General features: G+C 38.3%; 1 protein-coding gene across 1 annotated transcript in view; it reads right to left on the bottom strand.

The window, feature by feature from the left end:
- Positions 1 to 238: 238 nt before the first annotated feature.
- Positions 239 to 12,500, bottom strand: part of LOC311044617 (uncharacterized protein) — a 16,579-nt gene continuing 4,317 nt past the window's right edge. Inside the window, exons 6-15 of the mRNA XM_084056327.1 lie at positions 11,803 to 12,075; positions 5,257 to 5,315; positions 4,918 to 5,062; positions 4,590 to 4,700; positions 4,227 to 4,314; positions 3,764 to 3,880; positions 2,984 to 3,123; positions 2,418 to 2,572; positions 2,026 to 2,118; positions 239 to 1,614 (exon numbers count right to left, since the gene is read on the bottom strand). Coding sequence (XP_083912453.1) covers positions 3,859 to 3,880; positions 4,227 to 4,314; positions 4,590 to 4,700; positions 4,918 to 5,062; positions 5,257 to 5,315; positions 11,803 to 12,075 — 698 coding nt within the window. The 3' untranslated portion in view covers positions 239 to 1,614; positions 2,026 to 2,118; positions 2,418 to 2,572; positions 2,984 to 3,123; positions 3,764 to 3,858. The remainder of the gene's footprint in view (positions 1,615 to 2,025; positions 2,119 to 2,417; positions 2,573 to 2,983; positions 3,124 to 3,763; positions 3,881 to 4,226; positions 4,315 to 4,589; positions 4,701 to 4,917; positions 5,063 to 5,256; positions 5,316 to 11,802; positions 12,076 to 12,500) is intronic.

The raw sequence follows: 12,500 nt of genomic DNA, 5'->3' as shown, positions 1-12,500 counted from the left end.
ATTTTAGTTGATTTTATGTTGAATCAACATCAGGAATCGAACACTGATTTAATTTATAAATTGATTATACTGAATCATGTTAGGAATCAATATTGATCCTGATCATCCAACAACCTAATGGTAATCTGCATGTACATTTTAAATTATGTGTATGCTGATATACTGTAAGGCTACATCTTGTTCAACACATTACATTTCCCAAAATGTGAAAATATAAGAATAAAGACAGACAATATGATTTGAATCTTCACATTTATTGAACCAAGGCATTTAGACCTGCTTTGAACTGCTTTAAGCATTGTTTTTATGATTTAACAGATGAAATATATAACATATAGAAGATTGTAGATCTGCTATTTATGAAAGAAATCGTGAAAATGTCTGCAAGCATTTGGATATTTTGTAAGTGAATATATGCCACATGAGCACTTTACACCTATATAAAAATGCTATTTGAAAATAATTGATCTGCAAATTTAAATTACAAACCAAACCACCATTATTTACAAGCGATTCCACAAAAACAATACCCAACATGGCTTATAATGACCAAACGTCTACTAACTTTGCAGACTAAACCAACGGTCTGACAAAACACACTGACAAGTGCTCTAGTAATACAAATGGCGTAATTAATAAAGCCTAACGGGCCATCCACACCAAGCACTATATGTACACATTTTTAATTTATTTTATAGAATTTAGAGTAGCCAATGATTGTGAACCTCTTTTCGTCCACAAAGTCATTATGCTAATTAATTCCTCACACATTTCTGTGTTGCTACTGCAATTGTAGCCTAGTAGCCCCTCCATCCTTCTCCTCCTGTTCAACACAACTAAAGACGAACAGTATCTGTGTTGATGATGACAATATGAGTGATTTGCTGGAACTCTGGAAGACATGAGCAACTGCCCACTGAAATGATCATGTCTGCACTGTATTTAAACTAAATAATTCTACAACGATAGGATTGACAAAAGTGATATGCTTAGTGTGGACAGCCCCATTACAGTTTGAAAGAGTACATTATTTCACACATGAACAAGTGAACACTTGTCAATTTCAAAAAAGTGCCTTACTTTTACTTAATGGTATTACATTCAAAGTCTTAATAATTTGCAGCTCTAAAGTACTTAAAATGAATAAAAGTGGCTTCATTTAGAACTCCTATCACTTTACAACATTTTCTCATGCATGAGAAAAATAAAATGCATGCATTTTAGTCTACTGTCACTAAGGAGGGCTGAGGACAACCTGCCTACCAGTTATCCACTATACAATCTTTCTAAAATGACAGGAGGTTTTTAAGACTTTGCAGTTTGGGGGGTAGTTTTTTCCTTTCCCAAGCCAAGCATCACTCTTTGAATAAAGTTCAATATGTTCTTCATATCATTAGGGTACTTCAAATTGAGTGCATACGTCAGGCTAGACAGCAGGCACGGTGCTTGAGGGAGGTTATGGAAATTATCCATCACAATACCTCCTTCAAGGATGATGGCTGTTGACACTGGCTGAAGGTCGACACCATCTGAGGGAGGTGAATCTTCACTGCTCACAGTCAGCAATCCGACCGATACCTCTGACCAGGCGTCTTCACTTTCGCTGTCACAATCCTGTACAGAACCAAACAAAAACAACATTACAACAGGGAAATGTAGACACTTCACACACATCTGCATTGAGAAGTTTTATCAACATTGGTTGGCCTACTGTTTTTGACAGTATATTACTCATGGTAAACAGCACAGTAAAATATGTATCTGAAAACATTTTAGGCTAGAAATAAGCAACTTGGTAACAAACATTCTGCATAGTGGCCATCTCTCTCTCCCTTGAGCAACGTGTGAGTGCAGGCTACAAACACTTACACTGCACACCATGTGAGTGAGATTCCACCGTGCTATAGCCTGAAGGGATTGAACCTTCTGATTGGTTTGCAAGGCCGTTTCAGACTGAAACTTCAAAATAAAATTAACGAAAATGTAATTTCACTGGACCTTTAAGGTGTAACTATGAGAACTTACCAAGACAGTGGTGTAGAAACTGCTGTGGTCATCTCCAAGCAGAAGAAGGAGGCCTCGGAGAACAAGCCTACCCAGCGCGGTCACGTCGGGTTTCTACAAGTGGATAATGAACAAATAAAGTTCAAGATCTGACCATCACAAGTTACAGTAGTTACAGCATGAAACACCACAATATATGTTTGATGAACAGTTGCAGAGAACAGTTGCTGATTGGAGATGTGATTTAAAAATAGTACAATCCACAGCATTTAGTTATCAACAACGATCAATAGTTAGCAATACTTTAACACTCTGTAATACAGCCGGGAAGCATAAGTACTATTTGGGGTAATAGGTTGTACATAAACTTAGTCATGATAATTACAAATATAAGAAGCATGTTGTAGACTTACCCATCAATTTGCTGCACAATTCCGGATAATTTATCTCTAATGGCACCTTTCTTGGACTTTAAGATAGTGACCAATTGTGGTGTATAGCGATCCAGAGCATCAAAGAAGTCTGTCTCTAGGTGTGTGGTGGCGATCCTGTTAAACTCAGCATAAGCCTACAACACAGCAAACCACAGAACAAAATACAGTGACTAAATACATTTGAAAAAGTGTGTAAATTAGGAAAACATTTGGTTAATTGTCATACAAATAATTATGATCAACAATGTAACCGTTTTGGCATTAAACATTGGACGAATTACATTTCGGTTCCGACTTTTAGGCTTTGTAAACAAAAAAGAAATGACTGACAATGACCGGGGCCAATAATACCATTATGTACTATGGCCAGAACAGGCCAGGCATTTAAAAATGTTGAAAAATAGTGAGAGTAGCCGACCTACATGTTCACAACACATCACTTTGCGAGATGTTGCGAGCTTGTAGATCTGCTATTTTCACTATTCTTCAATAGATAAATGTATACAGATGAACGCTTTTTCTCATAACTGTGATCAGACAATTACCTATATTAAAATGGCTTACAGGAGATCCCCCATGCCACGCTCATGTCACCATGAGTCAGCCATAACAGGGCAGGGGTCTTCAACAGGGGGTCTGGGACTCCTAGGGGGTCTTCAGAGTTGCTACAGGGGGTCGGCCAAATCTCTGTGATAAGATCATTGTTTCTTTATACAAACCACTTGAACAATAGCATCCCTATTCTACGGACAACTTTAGCCGAAAATGGCCGATCTACAAGCTCACAACGCCTCGCAGCGCGAGGCGTTGCGAGCTTGTAGATCGGCTATTTTCGGCAAAGAGGGGAAAAAGAGCAGACCAAGTACAGAGTGAAAGTTCACTAAGTATTGATGGTTTAAGTCGTTAAATGTCTGACAATACACATTAACATGAATCCAACATCTATGAAAAGCTTTAATCTGCAACACAATTTTATGTAATATATAGTGGGGGTCCCTTCTTCATCTCTTTCTCAGTTAGGGGGTCCTTGGCCTGAAAAGGTTGAAGACCCCTGATATAAGGAGTTCCAAATGCAGCTACGCCCAATTATGGAGTGTCTAACCTCAATGTGTCATCATGGAATCAGCAAACAAATTAGTCAGCTCCATATATACACCTCTTGTGTAATGGTCTCCATCACCTTACATCCTGGGTTCCAAACTGCATACAGCACCAGACATTCCTCTAAAGCATATTTTCATATGTCGCCCTGATAGTTCAATTGGACAGTTAATTCCCAACTAAACTTATGTTGCTCTGTTATTCGTGGGTAAAAAGGTGCTAACCTGTTCCCGGATGTCCTTGTAGACAGATGAAGATGGGCACAGTGCGTGTTGGCAGGAAGGTAGCTGAGGGGATTCTGGTCAGGGCCCAGGCTGACTCAAACTGCATGTGTTGTGCACCTATACAAACACAGAGGAGTGATTTTACACCAATGTCACATGGTCAGAATACAAGTTTTATCTGAACACCAAGTGCTCAGTCACAGGCTGACCCGGTCAGAGAATGCTTTTCATGTCAGCTGATAGAAAACCACCCAGATATCATTATGTGAAACCCCAAAGTTGTGCCGAGGGTAACCGCCTTGGGGTCTAAGCGCTCTGCCCTTCAGAATCTCTATGACCAGAGGACAGTGAAGAAAGCAGGAAAGAATCCAAGAGACCCAACTCATAACCTCAGCACCTGCTAAGAAACATAGTTACAGTTCATTATTGTTTATTTAACCATTATGTTAAATGAAACCCCCACCTGAAGTGTGCAGTTCTTCCTCTTGAGGAATCCCACAAATCAAATTCTCCACACCAGGTGGAGAGATTAGGAGATCGAAGGATTGGGTCTACACAGAAGAGAACATAACATTATATAAACAATTGTAAAATGAGAAAATTAAAATAAAATCACTTATGAGTCTACTTATAAGAGTGTATGCAAGCAGTAGGGTATTGTAGATAATCTCTTTGATAAACACACCATTGTGTGACAACAGTTTGAGAAAAAAGGAGTGGACCAAGTAGAACCCTGTGGACTCCTGTCTACAAAGTATATATTGTAGGGTCTAGGTGGTTAAACATAAACTTGTAGTGCATTGCAGAGTATCAGTCAAATAGATGCCTCCATGTAGAGATGTTTGATTCATGTAGTCCTCAACCTGGGACACTGGACACCTATTGACCTTCATCCATTCAACCATTTCAATAAGTTTTTCAGGAGGCACATCAGATTCTGTTGAATGATAAGTACAGATTCATTATAGCTGATTTCAAGTATTTGAGGTTCTGGCCTACTTGGAGTGTGTGAAAAGTCGCCAATCGGTCCAGCGGTGCCTGAGACTAGTTTTTAGAAGATGATGGACAGAAGAGTCATGGGACCGCAAATATAATCCCTTGCATCTGTCCAATCTAGCCTGGTGGGGATAATTAACATTGGTTATTAGTATTACCTGGTGTACTAGGGACGGTCTGTTCCTCTGGTTCTTGGTGGTGTGGTCGTTTCAGCCTTCTCATGCGCTTCCTGGTGTTCCTCAATCGCTCCTCCAGGAAGTCTGTAGCAGGTTTTTTTCCCCGGCCAGGTGTGTACCAAGCTGCCTGTAAAAGAGACAATTAGGTTCAGCTTAAATTTGCCTGGCGTAAACCATGAAGATGGTTACATGGGATTTTAAGGAGCAATCCAAAAATGTGCGTGTGACTGTGCACTAGGAAAAACTTTGAGCACATTTCTTTTAGGTGTGTGTGTGTGTATGGAGTGTTCTCCTTTTTGTGTTGATTGATTGATGACTTACATAGCCACTGCCAACTGTAGTACCATCCAAATTAAGGCAAGGGCTTTCTTGGTGACGGCCTGTTAAATAGATGGTAGAAGTTTGTCAAAGAACGATGAAATGAGACAGTAATCATTGTTACAAATATATGACGATTCAAATCCCTGAATTGAACACTGAATGGTTATGCGCTTTTTAAGTGCATTCGATTCTGTGTCATTTTTAGATTTGACCTAAAAAGCATTATTTTACACTTTGGCTACTCAAAAACAGCAGATATACAAGCTCATAGCGTGGCACCGAGTGCTGCGCTACGAGCTTGTAGATCTGTTATTTTAGAAAAATCTTGAAAATGTGTGCAAATCTTTGAATTTTTAACGAACATTTGTAACTCAAATCTTTGTTTCTGGGGGTCCCTAGAACAAAATATTTTGAGATGAGGGTCTGTGGCCAAATACATATACATTTTGGGGTCCTTGACATGAAAAAGTTTGAGAACCACTGACATAATAACACAAGTTAAAAACAAATAAATTTAGAAGACATTTTGTAGAATCGGCCTCAGGTCTTAATGGGTTAATTGAAGGTGTGTGATAACCAGTTCTTCTGATGAACTTGGCAAAGTGTTTCACAATGCATACTGATTAATGAACTCATGTTATACAAATGAAATCAGTGGTTCTCAAACATGTTCATGTCAAGGACCCCCTAATTAGTATGTACTTGGCTAAGGACTCAAGATTTACAAAAGTGTTTCAAAAATATTCCACAAATGTTGTTTATACTGTTTTTTAATAGCTGATCTACACCCTCACAACGCATCACCATGCACTGTGAGCTTGTGGATCTGCCATTTTCAAATAGGCAATATAATCTCATTTAGCTGGGAACCACATGGAAACCCCCCAATGACCCCTGAGGGTCCCTGGAGCCCACTTTGATGATAAACATTACCTGCTTTTGTTAGCTACTGTCTGCAAAACAAAACTTAAGTTAAAAAACGGATTACCAAATTTGTCTGCACACTAAAATCCTCAATGTTAATTTATTCTCCTTAAGGATACATTGGTACCATTTGTACTCTCTGTCTCTTAATTAAATTATTTTACTTTTTACTGTAGGTTAAAAACAAGATTCATATATAAAATAATAATTACAGTCAAAACAAATGTGGCCTCACCAAAGGGATATGTGGCCAACATTAACTCTATTTTAAGAGCTAATGTTACAACTAACAAGTTGAATCATATTTTAACGTTTTAGGATGCCTGGTCGCATTGTAACATCATACATTTATATTAAATGGTGCAAACACATTGCTTTCTATGTAAACGCGGTTGATAAACCGTTAGTCCTGAAACATGATCATATCATGACGTTTTCTACATTTACAACCCATACATAAACGTTCAGATTTCAAATATAAAGCACTTAGCCCAGGGCCAAGGATGTTACAATTTGAATCGGGAGGGTCTAAGTATCCGTACCTCCTGTATTGTTCAATAAAAGTAATTTTAATCCGATCGGTGGCCATTTTCTCCGAGTTTTCTGTATGCTTTAAACTACGCGACCGTCGGTTGGGAGGTGTATTACATTATACACATGCATTACAACTATGAGAAAATGGCCACCGATCGGATTAAAATATATTTTATTCAACAATACGGAAGATGCGGGTACTTAGACACACCCGATTAAAATTGTAACATTCGTGGCCGTGGGGTAAGCACTTTATAGTTGAAGTATGAATATTTATGTTGATGTACGGGTTGAAAGTGCAAAAAACAGGTTGAAATTCCGGCTATGAGGCTCGTGAAAGGACGAGCGTCGTGTGAACCATGGCTAAAACTCGGTCGTGCACGGTTACATGAACGTGTTAGTTCATGTAACCGTGTACGACCGTGTTTGGATAACATTTTAATTCCATAAACTAATTAAACTTACCTGTTATCTAGTACAGGAGTAAACACGAAAGCACCCCGGTTTGAAAAAGAAATCTCTCAGCCAACAGCCGTTTCCTCTGCCTTCCGGTGTGATTTCAAAACTAACAAGCTCCGCCTTCAGTGTTGCCATATCCGCTTATTATAAGCGACTTTGGGCTTCTTTTTCTGTGAAGTTTTTTGGGCTTGCTTCCTTACTGTCGTTTAAACCAGTGGTGGTTCTCAAACATTTTCATGTCAAGGACCCCCAGATTAATATGTAGGCTATTATCCAATCAACGGACCCCCATCTGAACACATGTTATGCCAGGGGGGACCCCCAATACAAAGATTCGTATTAAAATGTTTCAAAAATATTCCTAATTTTTCACATTTTCTTCCAGATAAGAGTTTTGTTTTAAAATAGCAGATCTACAAGCTCACAGCGCGCATCGCAACCCGTTGTGAGCTTGTAGATTGGCTATTTTCAATTAGTCATAGTTGCTTCTTTTGGGCTAATTTCCATAGACCTGGTTGCTTATTTCTATCGCAAAATCTGGCAACACTGTCCGCCTTGTGCATGAAGGATGTCTGCGGTTCTCAACCTGTGGGTCGAGACCCTGACAATTTAAGTAATAATTTTAATACCTTAGAAAATAAATGAAAACAAATCAAAGAAAAAGACTGTAATACAAGTAATCAACAAACTATACTATAAACTGGTCAAACATTGGCCAAATTGTCAAATAATATAAGAAAGAGAGAAAAAAAGAAAATAGCCGATCTGCAATAAGAAGTTATAGATTTTTGAAATAGTTCAAAGTTTAGCTTTTCTCACATTTTTCTAAAATATTTTGTTTTAATTAAAAAACATGTTTTCAGACTCAGAAGAGGACGCTGAATTGAATGGGCTAGGTTTTGATTTTGTATGACCCTTAAAAAGTGGCTTAAACAAGCGTTAAAGTTTCATAAACTTGAAGCTTTTTTCACAAACATATTATTATTATCATTATTTTATTTTGACCCTTCAACCCTCTTATTTAGATGATTTAGAGTTGAATGGTAGGTTAAACAATAGTCTAGAATTGTTTAATAAGAAGTTAAAGATTTTTGAAATAGTTCAAAGTCTAGCTTTTCTCACATTTTTTTTAAATATTTTATTTTTAAATTAAAAAAAACTTTTTCAGACTTAGAAAAGGACGCTGAATCGAATGGGATAGGTCTCGATTTTCTATGACCTTGGGAAATACAAAAGCTCACCAAAAAGATTGGACGTTGACTTTTGAATAAAAAACAGATTTTGTTGAGCACAAAATCTGGAACTAATCGCTCCAGATATTTTTTAAAAATCTAAAACTTCTCTCCATCCATATTGAGAGTAAGCCAGATTTTTTGGCACCAGCCTTGATTTTTTTAGACACTGATAAAGCTCAAAGTTCAGCGAAAAGACTGCAAAGGTCAACCCTCGTTACATTTTTAGAAATTGTATTTTTCTTCGATACTCTGGCTTTAGACTAATGTGATGACGCTGATTCCAAATATGTAAGTTATATTTTTCTCGGAAAACAGGAAGTGCCTCAAAAGGCCACTTTCTGGTTGGTTTTAGGGTGTTCCAGGCCCGTGATAACCCCGATATATTTTTTTTCCAAATCTACATGTAAAATAATGCTAAAATTTGAAATCATCAAACCCTCATATCAAATCATGATTTAATTATCCCTTAATTGGCTATGGTTACGGCTTCGCTATCTCGCTCAATATCTCGAATACGATAAGGACTTAGGGTCCACTTTTTGGATATGTTGTAGAGCTGGCTGAGACGCACGTGTGGATGTCTTGTTTGTCCCAGTACGGCACTTTTTTTTTTCTGACTTTGTCCTTTGGTATGGTCTTAAGGTTTAAGACTCTATGTGCCTTCCGATAGTGTAGGAGGTCAACTTAGGAGTGTCGTACCGGGACAAACAAGACATCCACGTGTGCGTCTTGGCAAGCTGTACAACATATCCGAAAGGCGGATTCGAAAAACGTATCGTATCGAGATATATTGCTTTATTGCGCATATAATAACTTGACATTGGACCCTAGCCAATTAAGGAGAACGGTAAGGCCGTGTGTTAGGGGAGTTATATGTTCGCGTTCGGGGCGACGCGCTGACCCAGAATTTGGTGTCCAATTTAGTTTTTACTCCTTTCAAACAGTTTTTCACTATTGTCTCGGCCCCTAGGGTGCGCCGAAACAATCGGACAATGGATTATCGATCAGCTCTTCAGTCATTTTGGGGCATAAACAAGAAGATGAAGGATACAATTAATAATGATGATAATAACTGATAATGATGATGATGTTCAAGTTTCTGTAATGATTTTTTTCCCATGATGCATTGCAAAATACAGTTAAACATTGTAAAATGACAGAACAGTAAATTACTGTACATTTTTACTGTAGAAATTACAGAAATTTGTTACAGTGTATACTTTGCACAGTATTGTACCATATCCTACTATAATTCTAGTAACCTCTGTGCGTGCGTTTGTAGTGGTGGTGGTGGTGAAGCTACCCGGTTCTCCTCACTGGCTGGACCAATTGCTCTGATTTTGCACACAGCCATTGACCATTACCATCTGAACACAACTGTGAAGCCCGTTTTTCAATTTAATCAAATCCCAGCTTCTTATTAGCGTTTTTGTGTCAAAGAATGTCGTCCCATAGCTGCGGCTGCCCAGCTATGGGACAAACTGCCTCCCGGGTTGCCAGATCATGTGCGCATATCCCCCCACGGATGCGCTGCGCCGACCGGGTATGGTCTAGTTACAATTAATACAGATCCCTATAATGATCCCCCTCATTATATGAATATAGGTCAAATATAGTGATAAAATATAGGTTACGTACCTTGTGTTTTCATGTGAGAAGTGACAAAAAGAAGGTATCAGAATGATTCACAAGTGGGAAAATGAATAAAGCAACCTCTGGGTTAAAAATAACCCAGGCAGGCAATTGAAGCCCTAATAACCCCTTTGACCCATCAGTTTACAGTACCCAAATAACCCATAATTATGACCCAGCCAAATCAACCCAGCAATGTCTTTATAGAAATAACCCAGCATTTTTAAGAGTGTACTAAACACAGTGCAATTAAATGTTACTGATTCTGGGCAAGTAAACAAAGATGTCTTTACTTAATAACAATAAGTAAATTGTATTTTTTAGTACACGTTACGTCGTTACTTGATTAAACCTAGTATTGTAACAAATGAGTAAAGCTAACTTATATTTATTTAAGTATAGATAGCTATTGGATTTTACAGTGTAGATTCAACATTGAATCAATGTTGGTATTTCAATAATTAAATGGGAGGAGGGGGGAGGGGGAGGAGGGGGTTGCCCCCCCTCCCCCCAACAAGAAAAAAAGAAAAGTAAACGGCAAACTGCATGGATAAAACGTTGAATCAATGTTGTCATTTCAATCATTAAATGGGGGGAGGGGGGGTGTGAGGAGGGGTGTGCCTCCCCCCCTCCCCCCATCAAGAAAAAAGAAAAGAAAAAGGCAAACAGCATAGATTCAATGCTGATTCAATGTTGGCATTTCAATCATTGAATTTGCACCATAGATTCAACGCTGATTCAATGTTGGCATTTCAATCATTGAATTTGCACCATAGATAAAACGCTGATTCAATGTTGGCATTTCAATCATTGAATTTGCACCATAGATTAAACGCTGATTCAATGTTGGCATTTCAATCATTGAATTTGCACCATAGATAAAACGCTGATTCAATGTTGGCATCACAATCATTGAATTTGCACCATAGATTAAACGCTGATTCAATGTTGGCATTTCAATCATTGAATTTTGCACTGCAATACAACAGTGATTCAATGTTGAAAAACCATCAGTCTTCAATCGTAACCAAAAATCAACCCTAACCACTATAATTCAACGTTGAATAACCATATTTTGCTATCTGGGAAATAAAACACATAATCCTGTAAAATATGACTAAAGTGATTAAAAACATAGAAAACAAACTAGTAAAGACAATAATTAAATATAAAACCAGGGTAAATGAAGTGTATAGAGGTGTGTTTTATCCTGCATGGTTCTTTTTAAAGTTCATTTAAAAACATTCATCCTGGTGTCTCTATTTTAGGAAGGTCATTATATGTATAGAAATAGATCTATTATGTTTCATTTATACTGGCTGTACCATGGTGACACCACTTGTTGTGAGCTTGTATATCTGCTATTTCCACTGTGTGACAGCGTGTTAGGATACAGTATAAATCAGGCTTAAGTGTTTAAGAGGATCTGAAATGTTTCTCAGAATATTAACCCATTCAAAACAGGAACGCATCTCTGTCATTTTACATTGCTTTGGCTATTCAAAAATAGCAGATCTACAAGCTCATAGCCCGGTACTCGGTGCCACGCTATGAGCTTGTAGATCTGTTATTTTTGAATATCCAAAGAAATGTCAAATGACAGAGATGCGTCCCCGGATTGAATGGGTTAAGGAATGTTTTATAATCATTATCAGATCAATATTAACACCATTAATCATCTCTGAATAGAATGATTTATTATGATGTCATGTTATAGTTTATGAGGTGATGAGTGTTGAGTGCTGCTCTGAGATCAGCTCACCTCTCTTGTTCAGAACAGAGGAGTAGAAGGTCTCAATGTTGTGTTTGCAGAATGCCTCTCGGTCTGCTCTGAACGCAGCCAGTGTTCCAGGATCTTTATTCCAGAGCTCTGCGACCTTCACACCAAGCTCAGTGTATCCAACATATTGATCTACTCTACTGTCCCACCTGTTCAGCTCATCACCATCAAAATTCAATGACACTATGTACTGTATGTCCTTCAGCTCACTGGAGTTAAACACACAGCGGGTAGCCCCATAGAACACATATCCATCTGGAAATAGACAATTACAAATGTCATTAATGTTCAGTTTTATTATCATATGTACAATATCAACACTAGGCTGCCTGCCCCCCCCCCCCCCCCCCCCCCAATGGGCCAAACATAAGGTCTAAAATAGGTTTGTTGTTGCTGTTGTAATTTGTGTTGTCTTGGTACTCACTGTGGTGCCCATATGAAAAAATAAAGTATAACAAAATAAAATAAAATAGGTTTGTGTGTGTGTGTGTGTGTGTGTGTGTGTGTGTGTGTGTGTGTGTGTGTGTGTGTGTGTGTGTGTGTGTGTGTGTGTGTGTGTGTGTGTGTGTGTGTGTGTGTGTGTGGGGAGGCAGGCGGGGTTACTAGCAGTGGTGGTGGAGAAAGTACTCAAATGTCTTACTTCAGTAAAAGTATCAATTCTGGAATATGGAAATACTCTG

The sequence above is a fragment of the Gymnoscopelus microlampas genome, assembly GCF_963454915.1.
Source record: "Gymnoscopelus microlampas genome assembly, chromosome: 4".
NCBI lineage: Eukaryota > Metazoa > Chordata > Actinopteri > Myctophiformes > Myctophidae > Gymnoscopelus > Gymnoscopelus microlampas.
This window is presented reverse-complemented; position numbering and strand designations above follow the sequence as displayed.